Source organism: Podospora anserina, chromosome 2, assembly GCF_000226545.1.
Source record: "Podospora anserina S mat+ genomic DNA chromosome 2, supercontig 3".
Taxonomy (NCBI): domain Eukaryota; kingdom Fungi; phylum Ascomycota; class Sordariomycetes; order Sordariales; family Podosporaceae; genus Podospora; species Podospora anserina.
The window spans coordinates 46,057-70,901 of NW_001914831.1; the positions used below are offsets into that span (position 1 = coordinate 46,057).

Consider the following 24,845-nt stretch of genomic DNA (forward strand, 5'->3'; position numbering starts at 1 on the left):
GTCAGGCCAATATCCTCGCCAGCTGCTACCTCGTCGACCCGTCTCTCGCCTCCCTCAAGGGCCTCCACTACTGCACTACGGGGCTCGCAGGGGCCGAGTGGTATTCCTGAGGTCCCTTCGACGGGACTGCCATCGCCACCATCAAGCCCCCCCCTCGCGGCCATCACGACCAACAACGAGCTTGCGCTGACTCCCAAGGCGAGGAGTCATGTCAGCCGCAAGCAGAGCAGTGGTCATGATACTAGCATCGGCAACCACGAGTTTGCACGCCGACGAGGGGGGGCAACACTTCGCATCAGGGAAGAATGTGAGAGGTTCTTTTGCGAGACGCTGCGCGCCATGTTTCTGGGTGAGAGAAGCGAGGCGAGGCAGGTCTCGGTCCTGATGGGGGTGTTTAACAACAATTCCAATACTCGGAACCAGTATGCTTCCCAGCTCACTCCGCCCGAAGACTGTCCCTTGAATTCGTACACTATGGGACCCGCAGGCGCTGGAGCGGGGATTCCGGCCTGGATGGAAATATGGGACTACGCCGGCGGGTGTTCGTTCAGAGCCTTCCTTGCCGAGAACGTCGCTGCTGGTGAGGAGGACGGGGTGGAATCCAGAACCCTGTTTGTCTTTTTCGACCGCGATGTGGTGAGCAGGGATTTGAAGAAGGCGTATGTCGACCCCCCATTGACCCTCTTGCTGTGTTGCTCCAGACTTGCTGACACGAAACAGACTGGTGGCACTGATTGAGTTGGCCGATGGTCCGCTTGGTTGCTCACACATGGTGATTGCCATTGAGCGATGCATCCAAGAAGAAGACGCCAAACCTTTGACCAAGGGCCTGCAGTGGGCTGGCTTTTCCTTGACGACGTTGGACTTTTGGTCCTCGGGTTACGATGTGATTAGTAGCAAGTGGCTTTTCATGGGCATGGAGCTTTAAGGGGTGGGCGCCAGGAGTTCTCTTTCCGACTTTGGGTTTTTTTCTTCTTACGACCAAGACGATGCATCAGCTCAGCTAGGACCTGATTCAGTGGGGTTTCTGAACTTGAGGCGGCATCGTTCTATACCACTTCCTTTTAGCTCACGACGGAGAAAAATTGCATGTGTGTTCTTTTTGTCATTTTAAAAATGAATACGGAGGGTGATGTCCTGTGACAGGTTTTCGCGTCTAGGTAGAGGGCTGTTGAGGCGGCCAGTGCCACAGTATATACATTTTTTTCAATCATTTACACGCTGATTGCTTGCTGCTATCTACCTTGAATTTCACCTGCTTTTCTCCAGAACTGTACACATCTCAAAACTCCCCCTCGAATTTCCTCACCACCAAATTTTTGCTGGCCAGATAATCCTTCACCTGCTGTACCGTATATTCCCCTCTATGGAACATACCGGCACCCAGCGCGGCGTCGGTTGTCGTCTCCCTAAACACCTCATCAAAGTGTCCAGGATTTCCCGCACCACTGCTAGCAATGACTGGTATCCTGACAGCCCCCTTGACCTGGTTGATCAGCTCGAGATCAAACCCGCTGTTTGTGCCGTCCTTGTCGATGCAGTTGAGAAGAATCTCGCCCGCGCCCATTGCCTCGACGGCTTGCGTGAGCTCCACCACGTCCAGATCTCTCGTCTCCCGACCCCCCTTGATTGTGCAGGCATACCAGCAGTACTCTTCTCCCTTTGGCCCAGGAAACTTTGTCTTGAGAGTGGCGTGGCGTGTAGCCTCTTGTTTCGGCACATAAACCCTCTTGGGGTCGATGCTAACAACGACGGCCTGGTTTCCGTATGCTTTGCTGATCTGCTCGATGGCCGTGTTTCCAAACAGCGTCTTTCCAGCATTGTAATACTCCTCGGCCGCAATGACAGCATCTGAGCCGATGGAAACCTTGTCGGCGCCAGATTTGAAGTACATGGTTGCTATTTCGAGGGCCGAGACCTTGGTTCCATCGACGTCAACGGTATCCCTGATGCCACCACCGATCGTCAGAGGAACAAAGACTGTCTCGGAAGTGCGCCGGAGGATTTCGAGCATGGGGAGGTCGGCGACGGGGCAGTCGCGGAAGGAAGTGATGTTGAGAAACGTGACCTCGTCAGCACCCTGTTCATAGTACTTCTTGGCCATTTCAACCGGCTTTCCGAGGTTGCGGACGTTGCGATCAGAGCCCTTTTCCCGCACATCATACTGATCGCCTTTGGTAACAACGAGATCGCCCTGGTCGTTGGTGCGCACGTCGAGGCAGGCAATGACACGACGCGTAAGGCCATCTTTGGGAACGAGTTCGGCAGCGATGTTGCTTTCTTGTGGGAGATGCTCGGCCAGCGCCTTCGCTCCCGAGCCGTCGAGGAAAGATCGGATCACTCGGAGACCGGCGACGCCGCTCTTTTCGGGGTGGAACTGGGTGGCCAGGACGTTTCCTTTAGCCACGGCGCCGACGAAGGTTTCGGTGCCATATGTGCCTGTTGCCACGGCCCAACCATGGCTTTCCAGCTCGCCCTTGACGTAGGGGTATTTGTACGAGTGCACATAGTAGTATTTCGAATCTGGGCTCAAGCCATAAAGCCTTGGATTCGTGGGACAGGAAGCATTGTTCCAGCCAATATGGGGCACAGCTTTCACACTGTCGTCGAATCGATCGAGACTTCCTGGTATGAGACAAATACCTGGGCAGTCTGCGTCTTCGACTGAGCTGGAGAAGAGTGCCTGGAGACCGACGCAAATGCCCATAAACGGCTTGCCGGCATCGATGTGGGCTCGGATCGCGGGGAGGAAGCCGGCGGCGGAAAGCTGCGAGAGGCAGTGGCCAAAGTGTCCGACACCAGGCAGAATCAGTTTCTACGTGCGATACCCAGCATGTCAGTATTCCCTATCCTCCTCTCCCACAGGGCGAGCACACAATACCTCTGCTTTTGGGACATCCTCCGGCGACCGGATCCACTCGACCACGTAGCCACACTTTTCAATGGCGTTCACAAGACTGCGCACGTTGCCGGCGACATAATCGAGAAGATAAACCTTTGGCATTTTGATTTGCGACTGCAACCAGGGAGGCTTCGAGACGATTCAAGGTGATGTTGTCTGTGGGAAAGGGCACGACGGGAATACCTATCCAATGAGTCAACCCCTGGTGATCCTCAGGGCAGTGATTCAAAATATTCGCGGGGCATTTCATGGCGGAACCCACCACTAGGTCCACGCGATAAGCCCAAGTTTCCCCGCTATCGGCATGCCGGGTTCGACGCGCAGCGTTCTGCCAATGCTGACCGCTAACTTTTGACAATCAATCCATCGGAAGCTCAGCTGCGACCCCTGCAAGTCTCCCATTACCCAGACGGGACCTCGGAAGCCACCAAGCAACTCACCGCAGACTTGTCACAGTGTCGACTCTGAACAGCAGGCCGTACTTTGGCAGGCTACCTTACTTCACACCATCCGCGAAGCCTACAACCCCCCGTAATTCATCTTCAACTCTCATTCAGCAGCAACATCTCGCGCGCAACGCAATGCCGTCGCAGGTCGAGGCTAACCACGCTCTGCTGGTAGAGAACGAGGACGAGTGGGAATTCGAGTACTCAGCTACCGAGAAAGAGGCATGTCGGCGACTGAAATCCTGTGAGTCGCACACGCTGACACCTTCCGTAGACCTACTACATTACCCTCGATCTCTCTGTCCGCGACTTTCTCGAGCGCCGAACCGACGACATTATCCATAACACGCGCGGGGGCTACCGAGTTTGGTACAACCCACTGTTCAATGCCGCCGAGCCCCAAGCCTCGAATGCGGCCTTCATTGATGACAAGGATGTCGATGATAACGAACCACCCGAGCGGGAAGAAGCTGACAAGCGCGACAATTCCGGGCTGCAGCCTCCGCGAGCGCCGACAGAGCCGCCAGTCGATCCCCGGTTGCAACTCGACAATGGACAAGATAGAGACTACATCGAGTTGCCGACCAACACCAATGTGCCGGCCGAAGAGATCCAGATACTCAACCTACACTCGGAAAGGCCCTTGGTATCATACCGCAACCACGTGTTTCGCGGTTCATGGTGCGCAAACATTGGCACCGAGATGATATTCACCCCCCACGACGAACAAGTCCCTCTGCCCGCCCTGAGGAACTTGAACCAAAACATCGATTTGATCGCGGCCAGCGCGTGCAGAATCAACTTTACAGAGACCACTCTTCGCAACAAGAACCCTGCGAATGGCCATGGAGAGCAGGACGATGCTATGGGGGTTGACTCTCAAGAGGAAGACTTGCCAGCTCGGTACAAGCGCAACGGTGGCATCTACGTTCATGTCGGCGGCGACAAGAGCGGGCAGCGGCAGCCGCAGCGCACTTTCTCGAGGATCTCATCTCCCTCAAGCGCAAACGTAACGAGACGGACGAAGTGACCATCACATCAGTGGAGACGCACCAGAACCGACTTATGGTGGAGGACAGAGCCGAGGAAATGAGAAGGAGGAAACTGCATCGTGACCAGCAGAGGAACATGAGCCTTCGAGAAAAGAGGAGGGACAATATACAGGCTGGGCTGGGGGTGGAGCAGAGGCCATATGGACCTGTCAGAGGATCGGGAGGGCGCAGGAGGCCTAGGACAAGGGCGAGGAGGACAACGTTGGTTCGGAGGGATACGTCGGCGCTGTCGAGAGTAGGGACACAGCACAGGATCGAGTCAGGGAGTGTGTTGCAGAACCAGCCGACACCTCGGAGATGGGACGAGCTCGAGTGATGGAGGAGCGAGAAACATGATTAATGACATACCTAGCACCCTAGCCATGTCCTCCCAGCCCATCCAGGTCGCAGATCCTTGGCATTGCCCTGTGAACAGGCGGTGGGTGGGGCCTGTCATCCCAGAATGGGTTTTGGCGGCGGGGTTTCCGGTTTCTGTCCAGCGCTAAGAGTTTCGAGCAGTAGAAGATCAGGTACCCATCCATCAGTGGAGATGCCGCTGCGACACAGGTACCAGTACAAGTCTTGGCTGACGTGCGTGGACCCTGCCGGGCTCCCGGCTTCCCGTTAGGTTGTGACCCCAACTCCCGGATATCCCAGGGCCAGATGATTCCTGCATGCCTTGACTTGTTGTCCCATTGTTGGTCCTTTTTTTTTCGCCTTTTCCATCTTTCCTCTTCTCTTTCCTCCCAAGTATGGTTGATGCCCTCATCCCGCGCACTCTGCGGCCCGGTTTGTCACTCTTTATTCCCATCTCTGCGCCTCATCCTGTCATCCTGTCATCCTGCGTCCCCGCTCCGTTTGGCGGCTTGGTGCTTAGCAATCCCAGGTTATTTGTTACCTAACAACCCAATGCGGACTTGCATACGTGAAGCAGCGGTGACACCACATTCCTACATTTCCCCCATCTCGAGTCCTTCACCACCCTCAGAAACATCAACATGGCTTACGGCATCCGCCGCCTCTCATACACTTTTGCCTTCTTAGGTAGCATCATTTTCGTCCTTTGGGCTGTTCCCCGTGCTATCAAGCCCACGCAACCTGACGAAAATGAGACCGAGCGAGACAAGAAATGGATCAATTCCTCGCCCAACTTCCTCGACCGCCAAGCTTGTCGTTGGTTGGGCCTATGCGGGATTCAGCACATACGGTGGGATGCTCCAGCCTTGTCCCACGGCATGGGCGAGGCCGTCATGGATGAATTACGAAAGCTGGCTTTGGCGTGGGAAGGCGAGGAGGAATTTGAAAACACGTGGGACCAAGAGGAGGGCTGGATGGAGGCCGATCTGAAGAGGAGAGGCGGAGAGATGAAGGCAAAAGTGGTCGAGAAAGGAGCGGTACCCGACTTTGTGCTGGATAATGCCCCATTGGTGCACTTGTACTCTGGTGAGAACTTTTGGCCATCGGATATTGCAGAGCATGTCAAGCACATGAAGGTGGAGTCCTCGTGGGATGGCGAGAATGGGAAAAAAGACCTGGCGCTGGACAATCTGGGGCAGTTGAACGGGGAGAATGGGACTGTCTTTCTCACCAGCGTTGATGATGTCGAGAGCAGGCCTGATTGGTTACACAGCCAAGTGGGGGTTCCAACCCCTTTCGATGATGACGACGACGATGATGGCAATGACAATAACGACAAGAATGGCAATAATGGAGCGGACCGGGGCTCGCACGACGGTCAGCCTCGCAGAGCAGATGACGGAACGACTTGGTGGGATGCAGACAAGCAACACCCACCTCACCGCATAGCCGCGCCCAAGAATCTGGGGAGAGGCTTGCGGCGAAGGGCTTCACCTGCTCAGCGGCCAATGGTTGGTAGCTTTCCGGAGAAAGGCAAGCCCGACGCCAGCGGGTATTCCAAGGCACCTGCCGTCCTGGTCCTTGTCGACAAAGGAGCCGGCATCCTGGATGCCTTTTGGTTCTTTTTCTACAGCTACAATCTAGGGCAGACGGTTCTCAACATCAGGTTTGGCAACCACGTTGGCGACTGGGAGCACTGCATGGTCCGGTTCCAGAACGGTATTCCACGGGCCATGTTTCTCAGCGAGCATGCCGGCGGCAAGGCATACACGTGGCACGCCATGGAGAAGCGGTCCCAAAACCACGGTAAGCCGGCTCGTCCAGTTATCTACTCCGCTGTTGGAAGTCATGCCATGTACGCCAATCCTGGGCTCCACCCATACGTCTTGCCTTTCAAGATGCTCAAGGACATCACCGACAAGGGTCCACTCTGGGATCCCGCACTGAACAACTACGCCTATTGGTACGACTACGAGGTTGATCACGAGGAATCCAACGCAGTCCCGGCAGGTCGAAACCGAACGAGCTTACAGCCTGCGTCGTCAAACCCAGAAGCACCAACGTCCTGGTTCCATTTTGATGGGTACTGGGGTGATGATGTTTATCCTCTCAGTGACGAACGACAATGGAGGCTCTTTGGTGAGTATCACTACATCACCGGTCCGTTAGGCCCCAAATGGAAGTTTCTGGAGCGGAAAAAGGTGTGCCAGACGGAAAAGTGCACCATCGTCGACAGCATCGAGGCCGGAAAGAAGTCAGCTTGGTATTGAGATGGACAAGACAGGATATACGGCGTTGCTTGATACCCCCTATGGTGGTTGTGTTTTTGTTTGGGTCATGGGATAGAGGTAGATCTTGTTATGTGTTACGACCAATACGGATATGAAATTTCTCTTGCTCCTCCGTCCTAAGGTACTTGAGATCACTCAGCATCCGTGCCATTCACAGCCACCACAACTGCACTGCCCAAACCTCTTCTTTTTGTCTGCTTCCGAGTGGTGTGCGTAGGATTCAACAAGCGCTATTAGGGGCAGTAATAACAAGACGATGGGAATTAGCTGCCCATACCCTAGCCGATTCTCCGCCTGTCGATGCTCTCCTTCCATCTCTGCCTGCCCCCATCTTCGATCTTCGGCAATCCAAAAACATCCCAGTGCAAACCAAACCATCATCTCGAGCACGTCACACAAATCCGACCCCAACGCGTTCCAGAAGCAAAACAAGAGCATCCTGGCTGTCGAGACCATCATCCCGACAAGGCCCTGCTTGAGCCTCGGCACAGGGAATTTGTTGTCCCGAGTAAGAACATGAGGCCTCAGATGATCCAGCCAGTACTTCCTCGCTGTAACCGAGAGCTCCAGCATGTGCGTCGAGTAGCCGTGCACAATCAGCACCGTGTTCACCGCCACCCACGTCTCCGGCTCGCCGCCCCAGGGGTGTGTCAGCGTACATTTGGCGGGGCAGGCCATGATGCTGTACCAGCACTCGTATCCCCCCAGCGTGGTGGCCCAGAAGAGAAGAGCGGCGAAAACAGCCATGAGGACAAGTCGTATTGTTAACGGGAGGCGCACCGTCCAGGGCCGGATGTGAGTGGGTCGGTGGCCCTTTTTGGCCGAAATTCGTGGGTGGTAACGGAGAACCAGCAGCGAGGAGAGATGTGTGGTGGACGAGAACCAGGCCAGGTCAGAGGCGACGGTGAAATGATAGACCGACATTGGTTCATCGTGGTCGCTGCGGTACAGGGAGGCGAGCGCACCGACGAGCACGGCGAGGCCGGTGACGAGCTGGGTGTCGGAGAGGGAGATAACGAGTTCGGTGGCGCAGGTGGCTATGACGGGAATGTTGACTCCATGAGAGTGAAGAAAGACAACGAATGGTCTGGCAATGTATTGTCTTGAGACATGATTGATCTTGTTGAGAGTGGGAGGGTGGGCCGGGGAGGATGGAGGCGGCCAGGTTCCGTCAGGAGATAAGGGGCCATCGGTGCGAGTGAGGAGGAGGGTGAATATCGTGGAGATAACGGTCAGGAAAGCAGTGATGAAGAAGGCGAGGATTACCTAGAGCTCATCGGAAAGCTGATTAGAAATGTATATGGAGCTGCCAACAAGCGCAAATTCAACATCACGTACACCTATTCCGGCCACCTCGGGGTCTGCTTTGAGGCGCGGGCACACGCAGTTCTGGCTATCGAAATTGAGACAGCTAAAGGCATGCTCGTGTATCCAGTATGAAGTGTCAAGGTCTCTATTCCAGCAGTACAATGTGCCGTTCACGTGAGTATGAGCTGGCTGGTTGGGGAGTATCGGCCAATTGCACTCTGGTGTTTGTGTTCGTGACAGGAACATGTTGTTTTGGGCTGGCATCAGTATCAATCTTGGAGGAGAATACCGGGTGACCCCTCTATTCATGTCAATGTCACTGGAATTTGAAGGGATGACGGATTCGGAAATTCGTCAGGGGCGATTCAAGGGGGCCGGTGAGGGTTAGGGTCAGCTCCGTGTCCTCCTTTTCTCATCAGCAATACCAATACAGTATCCAGGTAACATTCGGCACGGAATGGGGGAGACTTCGTTGCATATACTTTGAGTACTAGCTCAATTTATCACTCTGACACCATTTACACTACCAGCAAACCAACCAGACATAGCGAAAGGATGGAAGAACAGCGCCTGTTTCTACCAGAGAACGCCCAGATTCACCACCATTGTATTCTAACCGTCTAAATAACCAAAACATAAAAATGGAAATATTGCGCTAGGAGGCGATACATGCCCACTATTTGTTGACAGCAGCCGCGTTGATGGCAGGAGGCTTTCCAGTGACGCCCTTCTTTGGAGTGCCATTTCCAGGCTTACCCGGTGTAGCATTCCCAGTCTTACGCGGTGTAGCATTCCCAGGTGTGCTCGGCGTATTAGGCCTATTAGTCTTAGTAGGGAGGCTATCTCCGCCCCTGCTGGGAGTACCGCAGATCGGCTGTTTGCCAGGGTTGGCCGGGCTAACATTGGGGCCGGTGGGCTTCTTGCCGCCGAGGGTGCCGTAGCTGTCCTTGAGCTTCTCAAGGAAGGTCAAGACGTTCTGCTTGAGGGCTCCGGCACGGACCAGAGCCTCGCATGACTCGAGGACCCAGGTCTTGTCGTCCTTGCGCTTGATACGGGCGGTCATCCTATCCATGGCCATCTCAGTGGCGGTCTCCTTGACGGGAGCGCACTCGGTCACTGTGGGAGGCTTTACGCCATACGCGGTTGTCTCAAAGGGAGCCTCCGCCTTGGCAGCCTTGTTGGGGGCGAACATGTCCTCGTCCCACCAACGTTTCTCAACCCACTGCAGCTTGATCAGCTCGAGTGACTTGGTGCCCGTGGCAGACTCGAGCTTTTCGACGGTGGTCTTGCGTGTGAGTTTAACCGTAAATCCCTTGGTGATGGTACCCTCGGCATGCATAGTCATGCCTGTGTTGGTCTCGGTAGGGTGGTGGACGAACCAGAACCAATCCTGGCCGTTGTTCTTAACAGCAAGGGAGACAAGTACATCACCGGCCTTGGGAGCCTTGGGCGCCACCACGGGGTTCCTGGGCTTGGGCCCTGCGAGTTTGAGAGAATCTGAGGTGGCATCATCGTCCCGGCCAGGGCGGTTCGTGATGCGATCGATGACTTGAGAAGTAGTGTCGAGAGCTTGTTCTGTGAGTTCCTCCCTCTTCTCACAGCCACGCGTAGGCTTCTTCTGCTTATTATTCTGCTTCTTGTCATCGGGCTTTTTCTCGTCCTTCTTCTGCCCAGGCTTATTATCCTGCTTCTTGTCATCGGGCTTTTTGTCGTCCTTCTTCTGCCCAGGCTTATTATCCTGCTTCTTGTCATCGGGCTTTTTCTCGTCCTTCTTTTGCTCGGGCTTTTTCTCGTCCTTTTGCTCGGGCTTTTTGTCGTCCTTCTTTGGTTCAGGCTTCTTGTCGTCCTTCTTTTGTTCGGGCTTCTTGTCGTCTTTGGGCTTGGGGGGGTTGTTCTGCTTGGGAGGCTGAGGCTTGGGAGCAGCAGGCTTGGGTGCAGGAGGCTTGGGTGCGGCTTTGGCAGCGCCTTTGGCAGCACTTTGAGCAGTTGCCTTACCGATTGCGGGAGTTGCTGCGCGTGCAGTAGCGCCAGCAATGGCCGGTATCAAAGCAATGAGGGGACCCGGCATGGTGATGGCGGAAGGGGTGAAAAGTCTTATACACTCTAGCGGTCCGACCGGCGGAGAGGAAATGAAGAAAGCTGGGGTCAAGAATGTGAGGAAGATAGGGAAAAGATTGGTAGATGGTTGACGCAAGTACGTTGGCACACTCTCGTCGGAAACCCGGGCTTATATACAACTTGTTATGTTTGAATATGGACACAATTTCCAACAATTTCAGCGCGCCAAAATGGGGATAGGACTGAGAAAACGGTCCATGTTCCATGGTCTGTCACAAAATGAGGGCCAACGACGATGATGCACCTGGCCTTCAAATAAGGCCCAAGTCCGAGTTCAGTCAACAGACAGCAAAGGCCCTGAGGGTCACACTAGTTCTGAACGCTTTCCCAGGATGGCGCGATGCGCTCACTGTCGGCGACAGTCCCAATGATTAACCCACCCATCCTACTATCTTCAGAGAATCCAACTTTGCCTGGTAACTTGTTTCACCATACGGACACGTATTTGCATCCACATTCACTGAAAGAATTGAAGAAAGATTGGATCGCCGCTCTTGGCCACTCACCTTCAGCCGCTGTCAGATATATGGATGGTGCCACAGGGAGACATCATGGCTCCTGGCATAATTTCGTCCCATCTTGTATTTTTAGCGCCGCTAAGTAAGCTGACCACACACTTCCCAGTTCACCCACATATTTCCCCATCGGGGTCTTCTTGCTCAAAGCACTGCCATCAACATTCCAACACCCGACGGAGACCTGCTCTGTGGGATTGGGCCCGACACAAAGTTCCAACCAACACAATATAACCATCTGATCGGGTGTTATTGTGCTGTTCAATTCTGTGCCGAGTAAACGGCCACAGCCTGGCCATAAAACATTAAAAGAACCTTGCATCGCCCCTCAGCTCACGACAGGCCAGATCTTGAACAGCACATTTCCATATTCCCAAACAGGTACTAATATGCTCCGTGTATCACTTGTTTCAGTTTGCATAACTCCAAGCCCGCGAGCCGCAGCTTCAACCACAGCGTGGGTTAATACAGATCTTGATCTGCGGCCTGATGGATACCTAGCCTCCGAGATGAGGCTGAGCGTAGTAGTCCAGCAACATGCAGCCAACTCAATCAGAAGCTTGATAGGTATCCTTCGCTGAAAGTCCATTCGGCAAGTTTTTTTTAAGTTTTTTATTTTTTTTTAAAAAAAAAATTGTTATACTGTACATGGAGTATGTTGCCGTAGAGATAATATACCTTATCGTTACTATTTCACCCTACATCCTATTTCGTATTGTTTATCTAGATGCCCACAACTCCAGACTCGCTGCATAAACCCACGTCTCGCCATTTTCAGGCAAGCCAAATCACCACTCCTGTCCCGAATCACCACCGCGTGCTACTTCATATCCATACAGACATTGTTGCGATCACCGAGTGCACTCAATAATTCGACCCCCTTGCTCCCACAAAAATAGAAATGAAATAGGTATCAATGCAGTAAAAGTTATTGCCTGCTTGCCAAAGTACACTAAGCACCATATAGTCAACTCCTGATCGCGCCAAAAAGAAACATAGAGGGAAAAAGGAAGAAACAACAAGTAAAGAGAACGCAAGGAAGAAGGGAAAGAGGTATTGAACCTCGTATCATGGTAGCAGGGTGGCTGCCCCCCTATGTGTGGTATCGGCAGTGCTCTTGTCCGAGTCCAGTGGTGGATCTAAAGGTGTGGTGGCAGTTGTCCCGCTGGTGCTATTCTCTGTGTCTCCTCCACTATCGACAGCTTCCGCGGAGATTTGTGACCCTCGAGCGTTTGGCGCGATGTCTCCAGTCACCATAAGGCCAATGTCCTGGGTGGAGTCCAGCATTTCGAGCTGAACTGGCGGCAAAAGTGGCTCGAAACGCGGTGAAGATACCATACTGCTGGTGTGCTGGTGCTCCTCTTGTGAGGTAGGCTTGACCACATTGATGGTGTCGTCTGACGACTGTGCTCCATGGGAATCAGATTGGTCTTTGTGTTCCACCGACCGATCAGATGGTGTGGCGGCTCCGCCTCCTTCGCCTTCTTCGCCCTGGACAGTTAATGAAAGTTGCTGGAGACGATCGGCAACATGGCCCCTCGCACTCGGAGTCAAAGATTCGTAGCTTCGTAGCTTGTTCATTTGTTCGTCAAAGATCTTCCTGTAGTCCTTCATTTGTAGGAGCCACTTTGCTAGAACCTTGATGAGATACTTCTTGTCGACCGGCTTGGGGATATAGTCGTTCATGCCGTGCTCAAGGCAGCGTTCCCTATCGCCCTTGAGTGCGTATGCTGTCATGGCGACGATGGGCACCAGGATGCCTGCGTCCCGTATCGCCTTGGAAGCTTGATGGCCATCCATAATGGGCATGTTGATGTCCATGAGGATGATGTCGTAGGCCGCGGGCTTGCTCCGCACCATATTCACCGCCTCGGACCCATTGGAGGCAAGCGCAGTGATCTTGAAGCCGAGAGACCTCAGGAGACCGAGCATAACCTTCTGGTTGATCACATTGTCTTCCACCAGCAGTAGACTCTTGATGGAAGCCACCTCTGCCAGCTTTTGTCGCAAGCTAACCACGTCTGCCTCGGGCATGGCCAGAATTGCACCGCCCTTCCGGACCAACCTGCTCTTCCAGTCTTGAATTTGCTCAAGGCTCTTGATCTTTTTGAACCGCGCCGTAAACCAAAATATACTGCCGTGCCGTTCGGGGTTGGGGCGATACCCGATGCTCCCCCCCATCAACTCGGCCAATGACTTGGCGATGGACAGACCGAGTCCAGTGCCCTTGTACTGTTTTGTTGTGGTTGCATCGAACTGGGTGAAAGGCGTGAAAAGGCTTGCAGCGGCAGCCTCGGGGATACCAATGCCGGTGTCTGTCACCTCGGTCATGACCATATAGCTGTCGTGGTCCTCTCGCTGCACGCCGGCCCTGACCCGAATGCTGCCCTTTTCTGTAAACTTGGCGGCATTTCCAACAATGTTGTGCAGTATCTGTCGGTATCTCAGAGGGTCGCCTTGCACCGACCTGGGGAGGTCTGGCGCCAGAAACATTTCGAAATGCACAGATGGGGGCAATGTCGCCTGCACGCTTCGTACTACCGAGGTGACAATGCTCGTGATGCCGACAATGTCCGAGTGAATGGAAAAGCTCCCAGACGCCAGTTTGGAATAGTCGAGGATGTCATTGATAACCTGCAGCAGCACCTGTCCTGACTCGTCCATGATGCCGACAATGTCGCGCTGCCGCGACGAGAGGCTTGTGTCCAGAAGCAAGGCGCATGCCGAGAGCATGCCGTGCATGGGGGTGCGAATCTCGTGGCTCATGTTGGCCAAAAAGTCGGATTTGAGCTTCTCACTCTCCTCGTAGGCAGCAATTAGTCGAGACTCGGCTGACTTGCGCTCCGTCAAGTCTCGTGTCACTTTTCCAAAGCCCACATGAACGCCGTTTTTGTACACGGCCGTGATAACGACGTTGGCCCAGAACCGACTGCCGTCTTTTCTGTAGCGCCACCCCTCGTCTTCCACTCTGCCATCGCGCATGCAGATCTCCAACTCCATCTCTGGCTTCTTGCTGTCCAGATCCTCCTTGCCGTAAAAAACAGAAAAGTGCTTGCCGACGATCTCATCCCGTCGGTAGCCCTTCAGGAGTTCAGCGCCCGTGTTCCACGTCGCGATGTTGCCTGTGGTATCGAGTAGAAATATCGCATAATCCTTGACTGCCTGAACAAGGATGCGGAAAGCCTCATCGGTGGAGAGGCCGGGTTGGACCTCGTCGTCTGTGAACAAGTTCTTCTGCCACTCCGTGACAATGGCCAAAAGCTCATCGCCCTTGAAATACGGTATCACACGTGCCCTCCAGGAAACGGAGCGCCTCGTGTTGATCAGCATCGAGGTTCGCTCTGTGCGCAAGGCAATCGCATCGTCGATGGCCGTGGTGAGAAACTTGAGGTGGACGGGGGATGGAGAGAGTTGGTTCTGCACAAAGGCCAGCAGTTCTTGGCCAACGCAGGCCTCGGGGGAGGGGTTCCATTCTTCGAGGAAGCGCGCAGAGGCTCTGGTGATGCGCCACGAGGGCGAAAGGAGGAGCGAAGGCAGAGGCGAGAGATCAAAAAGAAGACCTAGGTCTGGATGGGCGGGGGCAGTCCCTCCACCAGCAAAGTCGGCCATCTTGAAGCCGAAAAACGGACCTGACTGGTTGAGCCCGGGCCGGAGCAAGTGGGCTACCTAGCGGGCCGCTGCGGCAGTCTGGAAACTGCTCTACTTGTCGGTCGGGGAGGGGTGGTGAGGTGCGGTGTGGGCTGGTGCGCCCGTCGCGCTGGAGGGAGAGGGCTCAAGCGGGCAGTCGAGAAGCTGGGGGATGCAAGAATCGTACGATGTTTGGTGGTAATCCTGCACAATGATGAATAATGGGAGTGTGGGGAGGTTCAGTCATCAAACTGGCTGGGTGATCGGTGGATGTGCAGCTCGGCGGGGAACAAGCCCTTCCCTGATCAGTGCGTACCACCTACGGATCAAGAGGCACTCGAGGCAGCAAGCAGAAAATGAAAAGCTGGTACAAGGACCAAGAGGTTCCCGCCCTTTCCCCGGTGGTCAAACTGCGGGGTGGCATCCCACGGGCAGCATCCAAGGATTGTTGCCTATGACATCACTGTTACAAGTCCACGTTACCCTTTACAGATTAGCTGCTGCTTATTTCGAGCTAGCACCGTAACCAAAACCAGGGCTTGTCGGCTGAAGAAGGTACCTGGCCCTGTCATTCCACAGATCCAATCACATCACACTTCTTTCGGACTTTCTCCGCTTGTCTTTGACTGCTGAGGGGATGGGTCTTTAATCGGTCCAGTAGAGTATTCTTTCCCGGAACTGGCCAGATATGCATCCGGCCTCTACACCCGGAGCCTCCCGTCTCCACTCCCGTCCTCCGGGCGGCGACGGTCGGATTCAGTTCTTGGTGGGTCCCGTCTGTGCAGCGTTGGGATTTCAGATGGAGCAACCACAGCGCGTCCAGGTCAGTTCATTTTATCGTCACGACGACCACATTACGCATCAAACGCTTCGAGAACAAGGCCAGGGGACAGCCAACATGACGGAGACCATCAACCGAGAGGAATGTCAAAGCAGACGAGGAGAGACGAGAGCTGGTATATAGCTGTCTGCTTGCTTGCCAAATGTAAGAAGATAGGCTGTCTTCAACCTGCCCTTCAGCCAAGGTTTCATGCAGTCATCGCGCACTTTTACCGGCAAGATTCCCACTCTTCTCCGCTCAAGAGCTCCCAAGTCAGCCACTACCCGCCGGCTCGCACATAGCATCACCGGTCCCAGGATCTCAAACAGAACTCCGCCCAAGATGTCTCTCTGGTACCCCCGCATCTCCCACGCCAATTCTCCAACGCCTGGCTTCTCGTCACTCTTTCGCATGTTGGATGACTTCGACAAGTACGCCCGTGAGCTCGGAGGTCACCATGCCGACAGCAGCACCAGCCTCCAGAACTTCTCGCCAAAGTTCGACGTCACCGAGCACGACAAAGATTATACCCTGCAAGGGGAGCTCCCAGGTGTCTCGCCTGAAAATGTCGAAATTCGATTTACCGAGTACCCCTCCCCCATTTTCCCCTTCTTCCCAACCCATCCCTAACTTTGTATCTCCCAGCCCGCAGACCATGGTTGTCAGTGGCCACACCGAACGCAAGCACGAGGAAGGTGACCCATCGCTTCGCCTGGGCAGCTCCGACTCATCCAAGAAGATAGAAGGCGCCAAAGGTAAAGACAGTGAAGTGAAGATGAAGGATTCCAAGGACACCAAAGATTCCAAGGATAGATCCTCGGGACCCAAGTACTGGCTGAGCGAGCGTTCATTTGGAGAGTTCTCCCGCGTCTTCAACTTTCCCAACAACATCGACCAAGACAAGGTGAAGGCCAAATTCAACCAAGGCATTCTGGATATCCTCGTGCCCAAGGCTGAAAAGACGGGGGCTCGCAAGATTGAAATTCAAGGTTAGATGGTAGAAAGAGGATATGGTAACCTTGCTCATGTTCTCTTAGATACAGCTCAAATCAACTGAAAGGCCCTGACAAGAAATACACACTTCATCACGCAAGACTTTGGTTCACGGAAGATGCTGTCCGGTTTCGCTGTACTACTCTAGGTTGTGAGACAGAATATAGGTAGCTACCCTTGACACGCTCGACTGCGTAGTACCCCTACATTTGCCCCTCCTGGCCCCTTTGAACAGCTCTTTCTTTTGCCCGAATTCGCTCTCTGTCCTTTTTCACCCACCCACTTGAGCCTAAGCCATGGCACATCACCGACCTGAACCATATGGGGCAAGGCATTATCCCTATCGCAAGACGGCGCCCTACATCGGGAACGCTGTGACACGTGAAGTCTCCGAATTGGATGCCATCGATGCTTTTCTTTCTCACCGCCTTATTCCTGCGATTCGTAGGGACTCCGATCGCCCGGTGAAGGTAATTGTCAACTTGGGTCACATGGAGCAACCCCCGGAAGCCGCTTACGAATCCTCTAACACCATCATATACAATGCCCCAGGCGCCAGCATGATCATTCGTGAGGCAGGCTACCAGCTGAAAACATATCCACCACATCCGCTTGCGCCCACACGCCACTCTCCTCCCTTCCGCAATCCCTCTCCTGTTCGGGCTATCATTGGGGGTGTCGAAGGAGAGGATCACGACCGACCTTATTTTCGTAGCATCTCGCCTGGTGCACCGGTTGCCCCAAGCCCAGGATGCCGCTACGTCCGGACGCGGCACTCTCCACCGCCATCACCATCGAGGCAACCTCACGGTGTCCGGCATAGCCTCCGGCCTATCTCGTACAACCGGGTCTTTGGCGAGGGTCCACCCCAACCCCGAGTGGCCCTTGGCACCACACTGCGAGACAGGCTTCTACATTCTCATGCCCATCCTCACGCGCGTTGGTGTAGAGGGTGTCACCATCGTCACAGAAATATCAATACCGATGGATACTGTCCTCAGTGTGTATACGTCCTACACACAGCTCCCCTGCCGCATCGCAGAGTGGAAGAAGCTGCTCCGGGAATCAGACCGAGATATGTAACGCCTTCCGAACTTGGTGAAATCAGGGTGGATAGAGATCATAGAATGGCAAGCCCTGGGATGCTGAAGGCAGGTCGGCAGCAGGAGAGAAGGCATCCCGATTTGATGATGGCGGAAACCGACAATACCAGTGACGAGTATGAGCTCTTCAACGTAAGGGGAAGGCAGGCAATATAATTAGGTAGGGTACCTGGTCACCTCGTGGACAAAAGAAGGTGTGAGGTGATAGTTATTGTACGTTGTATTTGACTTCAATGGAGTACTAATTATTCTGTATGCTAGCATAGTGAACGGACTTGCGCAATGTTCACGTGCTATGGGAAGGGACTTTCGAACCGGAGGATGCATGCCTTGAAGGGCCTCGATCTCTTTCTTGATACACATATTTATGTAAAAGTTTTTCTGCAAACACGACCATTTTGACTTCCAATCGCGAATTAATGTAGACGAGTCCCAGACTATATGCGCAGCTGGCTCGTCGCTCACATGAGCCAGCACTGGCTTTGCAGTAGTTCTGTGTCCAAACCCACTTTCGATGCAATAGTGATTTGACAGCTACATGACGTCTGACTGCTATCATGTCAGATTGGCTTCCAGAGCACACTAACAAGCAGGTGTGTCCCTTCTTCCGCATTCAAGCTTTGAATCTTACTCACTTCAACCGCCCGAGTTTTTTTCAGATTATTCTCTTCACATGCTACTACAGCTGCTTGCCAACTGCATTCCAGCCTGTGTGTTTCGGGTAAATCTCTACTTATATCCCCTCCCGCCTTTGCCAAAAAGTGCCACAATGTCTGTATCGCCATCACGTTCGAGCAGCACCAAGGTAGAAAGAGGCTCACCACCCGCAATCCACTCTGGAGCATTACAGTCGTCGCTCTCTGGCAACAACGAAACCAATTCAACCAGCTCCGGGACCATCTCAACAACCACAGCACTCCAACACAAAGACGCCATTCCAATGCAAGCCCGCCGCAGCATGGAAGACGAACTTCGCCCCGTTCCCTCTGGATGGGTTAGGGAATTTGATCCAGACACGCATCACCAGTTCTTCGTTGACACCAACTACAACCCCAACCCCAGATCCATCTGGCACCATCCACATGACGACTACGAATTTCTTTCGTCACTCAACGAGGCAGAGAAGGACAAGGTCCGTCTTCAAATTTCCGAGACGGTTCTGGACAGCGCCGATGACTTGTCTGACGAACCAACGGACGACTCTGGCTCTGACTCCAAGAGCAGTGACACCTCAGGAAAGCGCTCGTTAGCGAGAAAGCTGAAGGATACACTTACTGGTACGACACATGACGAGCGTGTCTCAGCACGGGCCGAGAGGGCTCTCAAGGAGAAAGAAATGTACCGTCAACATCGCATCCTCCGCAGGGGGATGGCCACCGCCATGCACACCTCCCGCCCAGCGTTCTTGGGCAAGGACGAGAACAGGACGCACATGTATCTCGAGGCACCTGGTCACACATTCCCAGGTGTGGCCGACGCCAAGCCGATCAGTCCTTACCTCGACGAGATTATCTACGACGAGTCGGAATATGGTTATAGCAAGCCGAAGGGCAGATATCTCAGACCAGGGTCCAAGATGTATGGATTTGGTTATGGGGGCTACGGCTGTGGGAAGTTTGCGGGTGGCAGATGGTCTAAGCCTGAGCAAGAATATGAGGGAAGAGGGTTGGCAAGGTCATGGACGATGGCGATGCCGGTTTTGGCAGGCATGACAATGGGGGCCCTGGGAGGAGTTCGCTAACGCACCTTATTTATCAGAAGAGATAGTAGTAGTATTCACCTACATTGTTCTACAAATTAGAGTGGGGTTTACATCATTCTCCACCATTTCTCAGGGGTTCAGGGTTAAATCAGGGGTTCAGGGGCTACAATCTTGGCATAGGACCATCACCCCAGGCTTTACTTCTACCGCGAGACAGTTCGCTACCTAGATGTTCATTTAATAAGAAAATCTCTCGACCGTCGTTTCATCGACACCGGGATACAAACAAGCAAGGAAAGCATATTTACAGCCTTGGTTTGATTTGCTGTTCATCTCTCTCCAACTCCTCGAGGACACTGGAGAACCTGTCATATGCATCCTTCTCGGCATCAAAATTCAGCAGCCACGTTTCCCGAATGAGGTGGATCATCTCTGGCTTTTTCCACACCTCATTCCAGTCTGCCTTGTGCCACCTCTCTCTCATCTTTGGGCCATTGGCCTGTGCCCGATGTACTCGTGCGTATCGAAGTTTCTCGTACGCCTTTAGAGCTCGCGGGATGTTCTGTCTACCGCTGAGCTCTAGACAGGTCGCCAATACAACGCCATCCTCGATACTCTGGCTCGCTCCTTGAATCGACGTGGGCAGGAACGGATGCGCAGAGTCGCCAATCAAGGCAATCCGCCGCTTGGGTGAGATGAACGTCGGCAGGGGGTCCCGGTACACCAGCTTATGGTCTATCAGTCTTCCATCAGGCGTCGCCTTGACCAGTTCATGCACGACATCGCACCACCCCTCAAGATACTTGAGCGCCTCCTCGGGCTTTCCCGGAAACTGCCATGACTCCTCGATATTCCCATCGTCAATGTGGGTGAAGACCCAGTTGACCTCGGTCCCGTTCTTGATGGTGGAGGCCAGAAAGTGGATGTCCGGCCCGATGAAGCCCTGGTGCGTGTCGCCATTCTCAACCAGATGCTTGATGACAGGATTATTGCGCACCCGGTCGGCCGGAAACCAGGCTCTGTACACGGCGTACCCGGACGACTTTGGGTTTTCGTCAAAACCGAGCACAATCTTCCTCCCTCGCGATCTCACTCCCTCGGCCGCGATCACCACGTCCGCCGCGATGCGCTCTCCGTTCACCACCACACCGGCCTGAGGGGGCGAGTCTTGCTCAAAGTAGTCCTCGACCCGCTTCCCGAGGCGGATGTCGATACCACGATCCACAGCATGTCGGTATATGATGTTGTGCAATTGCCCTCGGTGGCCATTGATCCTTCTTCCCCATGCCTTCTCGTGGGAGAAGTCCTGCCGCGTGACAAACTTGCCTTGGTGGTGATATAGGTCAATGTGCTTAGTCTGGCGGGCAATGGCTTCCATTTGATCCACAACACCTGGCCAGCGCTCGAAGGCAACGGAGCCATTCGGGTCGAAAGAGATGATATCGCCGATCCTGGTGATCTCTTCAATGTTATCGACCTTGTCAAACAGTGTGACGGAGTGGCCCTTCCGATCGCATTCAATGGCCGCAGCAAGACCCGCGAAGCCAGCTCCGACCACGATGACCTTGATCCCCGATGGGGGTCGACGGGGGGAATTATTCGCCATTGTACGTTGCTGTCGACCACGTTGATGAGCCGCAGGGTGCTGGCATCTAGTGAATCGGTGAAAGGACACAGATGGTGGGTTGACCCTGTCGTGGACGGGCAGAAAAGGTTGGCTGTCAGCAACGGTTGAGAGCGAGGGAAAAGGACAGGATCAAAATATGGAGCCCGGTCCTTCTTTTACTCTCCGAGCACCCCCTTCAGCTCCGGTACCGTGGGCGCCAACGTGACGCTTCTCAAAGCTGGCCGTTGGCAGACCGCAGGAACCAGATCACCCATCATCACCAATGGCAACCCATAGGCTGAACTGCCGACCCCGCTTCTGCTGTCATGGTCCGAACTTGGTTTGGTCCTCGATCGAGGGCAAGAGACCGGTGGAATTCTTGCAGGGGGAGGCCAAGAAAACGATGGCGAACGGGCCAAGACCGCCATTGGTCAATCCTTGGTTCTCACTCTTCAGGGCAACAGGGCCTTATCTCAACGAGGCAAGCGGTGTGGGCTTTTAGGGTCGCTTTGTGCGGGGAAAATAGCGGCGAGGTTCCTGATGTACCGCCTCGATGCCTTTTCCCTCTTTGGCTTGATGCGAGCTTACCTGATCACACTCGGCCGGCCATCCATTTCGACGATGTTGTGAATCTAGCTACCTACCAGCTGTGTTTATATTACCAGGGCATCAGAGACACAGCCCTGTCTCCTGTCTCACCGTGTCGGCATTTTGGTTGGACCTGAGGAGAAAGCAGGCGACGGTGGTGTGACTGTAGGGCAAAGATGCAAGGTTCTTACCACTCATCCTATTCGTTGACACCGCAGACACCCCAGCTACACACACCACAGACAGCCTTTTCAATCTCTCGACATCTCAGCCCACCAGGGCATCCCGTCCAAAACATCAGGATTCTGCACACACACAGACACACACATCGATCGAAGCTTTTGATGATGAAAACGAGTATTTGTACCACATACCGTGATGGCATGCCAGGGTGCAATTATGTACATGAAGCATGAGGCGTCCCCTTATCCTATCTACCTTACAGACTTTCCCTTACTGTCCATCGAAGTTTGAGACCGCATGGTGAGAACCCACCCCAGAACGTCCAAGGTCAAATCCAACAACTTAAAGGCACTGGGAATACCACTGATTGCTGGAACGGCAGGTAGTGCCTGACTCGCAGCAAGTAGGACCATTCCAGCCCTGACCACCGCATTGGCCCCATCTGGCAGCGCACTATTTTCGTGAATGTTTATTAATTGTTCTATTCTGATCAAGCACATGGCCTAGAGAGCAAAGGAGGACTCACATTGGAACCACCGCCGCCGCCGCCGTTGCCGGGGTTGGGGTTGGGAGAAGGCTCGGGCTGGGGCTGGGGCTGAGCACCACCCGAGGAGCCGCCAACGTTGATAGTAGCGGAGCCGGACGAGAAGTAGCCCTCAGTGGCGACAACCTGGTAATCATGGGTTCCCAATCTGAGTCCCGCACGTTCCCAGGCAGCAAAGTGGGTAGCCATGTTGACAGAGCCGCCGGTGCGCTTCTGCTGGCGGACGGACCAGTACTGGTCAAAGGTACGAGTACCCTCGATAGAGGGCTGCTGAACGCGGGTGGACCTGTAGATGTCGTAGGTGGCACCGCCATCGACAACGCTTCCCATGCGGGTGGCTCCCGAGGATGGGTTGTAAGTGCCAAAGTTCTCAATCACGTAGTACTCGACAAGAGGGTTTCTGGTCCATCCATAGATGGCCAGGTACGAGTTGCCGTTGGGCTGATAGGTGCCCGTGTAGTTGATGGTGCTGTTGCATACGACCCTTGTCAGCTGCTGACACCAGCACACGACGACATGTTGCAACACTCACCGAGCAGTACCGGGGTTCCATCCCTTACCACCAACCCAGTTGCCGTTGCCGGACCACGACACCGAGTACTGGCCGCCAGCCTCGTTGGTATACCTCACGTTCGGGCCGCCGTCGGTCCAGAAGGAGAAGTAGTACCCATTGTGTGTACCGGTGGCGCTGGTTGTGTAGGTTTGACGCTTGGCCAGCCCAGGAAGCTCACCGGGGGCAGCGAAGACACCAGTGGCCACTGTCGCGGCGGCAACGAGAAGGGAAGAAAGGGTGACCATCTTGATGTTTCTGGAGAGACAACTGGAAAGTTACAGGCCTGGTCAAACAAGAGGGTTGGGATCAATTTCCTCCGTTGGGCGACAAAGGTGCTTATATAGATTTCCACATGCCAATCCGTTCATTGCCAGCTAGGTGGTATTGGGTCTTCGGAGGGAGCGGAATTTGCCCCTTATCCTTGGCCCAGGCATTCAACTCCAGTCCTTTGCGAGACAATGGAGGTCCCTGCGTTACATGAGGACCTGGTTGTAATGCAACCCCTTGGTTGTGGATTCCTTTCTGGGTGGATTCTGTTCTGTTTGCTGGTCATGCCCCGGATTCTAGCACCTGTCATCTAACGTCGATTCTACCCACTCCTTGAAGCACTTCCCCACAAATTGGCACAACGGCCCAGTGCAGTGGACATAACCAACAAGAAACTCGTCGAAGACTGAACAACCGACTTCTTTATTACCAGCAGGTAGCTGTGCTCTTGACACAAGGTACCTAAGGTACCTACATGTGGGTGATCTGTCGAAATTGGCACTAACATCTTGATCAATGCCGAATTCGTCCAAGCGTAGTTCATGCAAAACAGCACAGGTGGTGAAACAAGAGACGAGAACGGATTCTAGACCGCCATAACACCGCAAATGTCAAGGAGAAAGGCATGGGATCAAAAGCCCTTGCAATTCCAGAGTGCCAAGTTGAACAACTTGGAATTCACACGCAACCGATCTGTGCAATGCAACCAGAAGCGTGACAGGACTGTACACCAAGGTTAGCCGCGCGTATAGGAGGTCAAAATTCAATATACTGAGGACCTCATGACATGGTGTTTCCCTGTGCTAGTCTCCCAGTCAGTTCGACTCTCAAACCGGGTTTCTGGTTCTCAGCCACCGGCCTGTCTGCATCGAGTAATATGGGTTGGTACGTAGACAGCCTTGCCGAAAGATGCAACCCAGTTCGGCAAAAAAGGGAGCGGGGCCTTCAGGGAGCGAACTACCGATTTAACCGACGGGTAAATCAATGAGACTACGACCCAAGACCTTAAGCTAAACATGTGCAGTTGTATGTCAACGGATGGCGTCCAAAGAGCCTCATGACATGGGGCCTGCTTCAATTGCTTCAATGGGCAACCACGGGATATGGAGGCCGAGAACTGGTACTGCCAAGCTGAAGGCTCAACATGGGCAGTGGCGGCCGAAAGGATTTCTGCGAACCTGAAAGAACATCTCCCTTGATCAAGCCGCGAGTCAAGAATGTAGGTGATGCAGCCTGCCAGAGTGCGAAGTAGGTCGGGAAGCTTGTGTAAGTAGGCAGGACTGGCAGGTAGTATGTTTGTTCCAGACCTTATGCATCAACGTCAAGTCTTGCTACGGCTCCCAAGGATTTGATATGGTAGGTAGGTATTTTACCACAGTCTATCCGCTAAAACAATGATTCAAACCAGATAGGACATCTCTACCTAGCTGACTGACAAACAATGCACTTGAACCTGTCTAGAGACTTCTCTAGTGTACTCCACCTTTAGGCTGTTTGTTAATCTGGGGTCACAGAGTTGCATTCCTACGGCTACCTGCAGCTCAGAATTAACAGCCTAAATCTTGTAGTCCCACCTCAACCATGTGTGAACGGAGTCCTAATCCCGCTTTCTTGGGCAGGCATAGTGCACACGCAACGCTCTAGCACTGCACGTAACTGTCAGAAATTGCCTCTGGCTATTTTTCACCAAGTGTCCAATTAGGATGCGATTCGATCCAGCGTGGCTTGAAAAAGACTGATGGGAAACATCATCACTAACAAGACGTCGAAGCAGCAACGCAGAATCCAACTCCATCTCGATAATTTGTGTGGAGTGTAGGTGCAGGTACAATGCTGGGAGAGACTGAGTGTGTGTGGTAGACAAGGCGAATTGATGATGCCGCCCAGATAA

The 24,845-nt window shown here is 53.8% G+C and overlaps 11 protein-coding genes across 11 annotated transcripts; 6 read left to right on the forward strand and 5 right to left on the reverse strand.

Moving 5' to 3' along the window:
* Positions 1-339: 339 nt before the first annotated feature.
* PODANS_2_13630 (uncharacterized protein) lies at positions 340-928 on the forward strand (the record flags this gene model as incomplete). Its single annotated transcript, XM_001903156.1, has 2 exons — positions 340-636; positions 740-928. 2 exons carry the CDS (start codon positions 340-342, stop codon positions 926-928), a joined length of 486 nt encoding a protein of 161 aa, XP_001903191.1.
* Positions 929-1,282: 354 nt separating this feature from the next.
* PODANS_2_13640 (uncharacterized protein) lies at positions 1,283-3,004 on the reverse strand (the record flags this gene model as incomplete). The annotated part of the gene is made up of 2 exons (XM_001903157.1): positions 1,283-2,815; positions 2,882-3,004. 2 exons carry the CDS (start codon positions 3,002-3,004, stop codon positions 1,283-1,285), a joined length of 1,656 nt encoding a protein of 551 aa, XP_001903192.1.
* A 479-nt stretch (positions 3,005-3,483) lies between these two features.
* PODANS_2_13650 (uncharacterized protein) lies at positions 3,484-4,716 on the forward strand (the record flags this gene model as incomplete). Its single annotated transcript, XM_001903158.1, has 3 exons — positions 3,484-3,570; positions 3,623-4,357; positions 4,435-4,716. The coding sequence occupies 3 exons, from the start codon at positions 3,484-3,486 to the stop codon at positions 4,714-4,716; spliced, it is 1,104 nt and encodes a 367-aa protein (XP_001903193.1).
* A 661-nt stretch (positions 4,717-5,377) lies between these two features.
* Positions 5,378-7,006, forward strand: PODANS_2_13660 (uncharacterized protein; the record flags this gene model as incomplete). Its single annotated transcript, XM_001903159.1, has 1 exon — positions 5,378-7,006. The coding sequence occupies one exon, from the start codon at positions 5,378-5,380 to the stop codon at positions 7,004-7,006; it is 1,629 nt and encodes a 542-aa protein (XP_001903194.1).
* Positions 7,007-9,011: 2,005 nt separating this feature from the next.
* On the reverse strand, positions 9,012-10,403 carry PODANS_2_13670 (uncharacterized protein; the record flags this gene model as incomplete). The annotated part of the gene is made up of 1 exon (XM_001903160.1): positions 9,012-10,403. The coding sequence occupies one exon, from the start codon at positions 10,401-10,403 to the stop codon at positions 9,012-9,014; it is 1,392 nt and encodes a 463-aa protein (XP_001903195.1).
* A 1,633-nt stretch (positions 10,404-12,036) lies between these two features.
* Positions 12,037-14,577, reverse strand: PODANS_2_13680 (uncharacterized protein; the record flags this gene model as incomplete). The annotated part of the gene is made up of 1 exon (XM_001903161.1): positions 12,037-14,577. One exon carries the CDS (start codon positions 14,575-14,577, stop codon positions 12,037-12,039), a length of 2,541 nt encoding a protein of 846 aa, XP_001903196.1.
* A 1,048-nt stretch (positions 14,578-15,625) lies between these two features.
* On the forward strand, positions 15,626-16,409 carry PODANS_2_13690 (uncharacterized protein; the record flags this gene model as incomplete). The annotated part of the gene is made up of 2 exons (XM_001903162.1): positions 15,626-16,002; positions 16,061-16,409. The coding sequence occupies 2 exons, from the start codon at positions 15,626-15,628 to the stop codon at positions 16,407-16,409; spliced, it is 726 nt and encodes a 241-aa protein (XP_001903197.1).
* Positions 16,410-16,704: 295 nt separating this feature from the next.
* PODANS_2_13700 (uncharacterized protein) lies at positions 16,705-17,667 on the forward strand (the record flags this gene model as incomplete). The annotated part of the gene is made up of 1 exon (XM_001903163.1): positions 16,705-17,667. The coding sequence occupies one exon, from the start codon at positions 16,705-16,707 to the stop codon at positions 17,665-17,667; it is 963 nt and encodes a 320-aa protein (XP_001903198.1).
* A 517-nt stretch (positions 17,668-18,184) lies between these two features.
* PODANS_2_13710 (uncharacterized protein) lies at positions 18,185-19,252 on the forward strand (the record flags this gene model as incomplete). Its single annotated transcript, XM_001903164.1, has 1 exon — positions 18,185-19,252. One exon carries the CDS (start codon positions 18,185-18,187, stop codon positions 19,250-19,252), a length of 1,068 nt encoding a protein of 355 aa, XP_001903199.1.
* Positions 19,253-19,517: 265 nt separating this feature from the next.
* PODANS_2_13720 (uncharacterized protein) lies at positions 19,518-20,819 on the reverse strand (the record flags this gene model as incomplete). The annotated part of the gene is made up of 1 exon (XM_001903165.1): positions 19,518-20,819. The coding sequence occupies one exon, from the start codon at positions 20,817-20,819 to the stop codon at positions 19,518-19,520; it is 1,302 nt and encodes a 433-aa protein (XP_001903200.1).
* Positions 20,820-21,932: 1,113 nt separating this feature from the next.
* PODANS_2_13730 (uncharacterized protein) lies at positions 21,933-22,932 on the reverse strand (the record flags this gene model as incomplete). The annotated part of the gene is made up of 3 exons (XM_001903166.1): positions 21,933-22,043; positions 22,117-22,603; positions 22,667-22,932. 3 exons carry the CDS (start codon positions 22,930-22,932, stop codon positions 21,933-21,935), a joined length of 864 nt encoding a protein of 287 aa, XP_001903201.1.
* Positions 22,933-24,845: the final 1,913 nt, after the last annotated feature.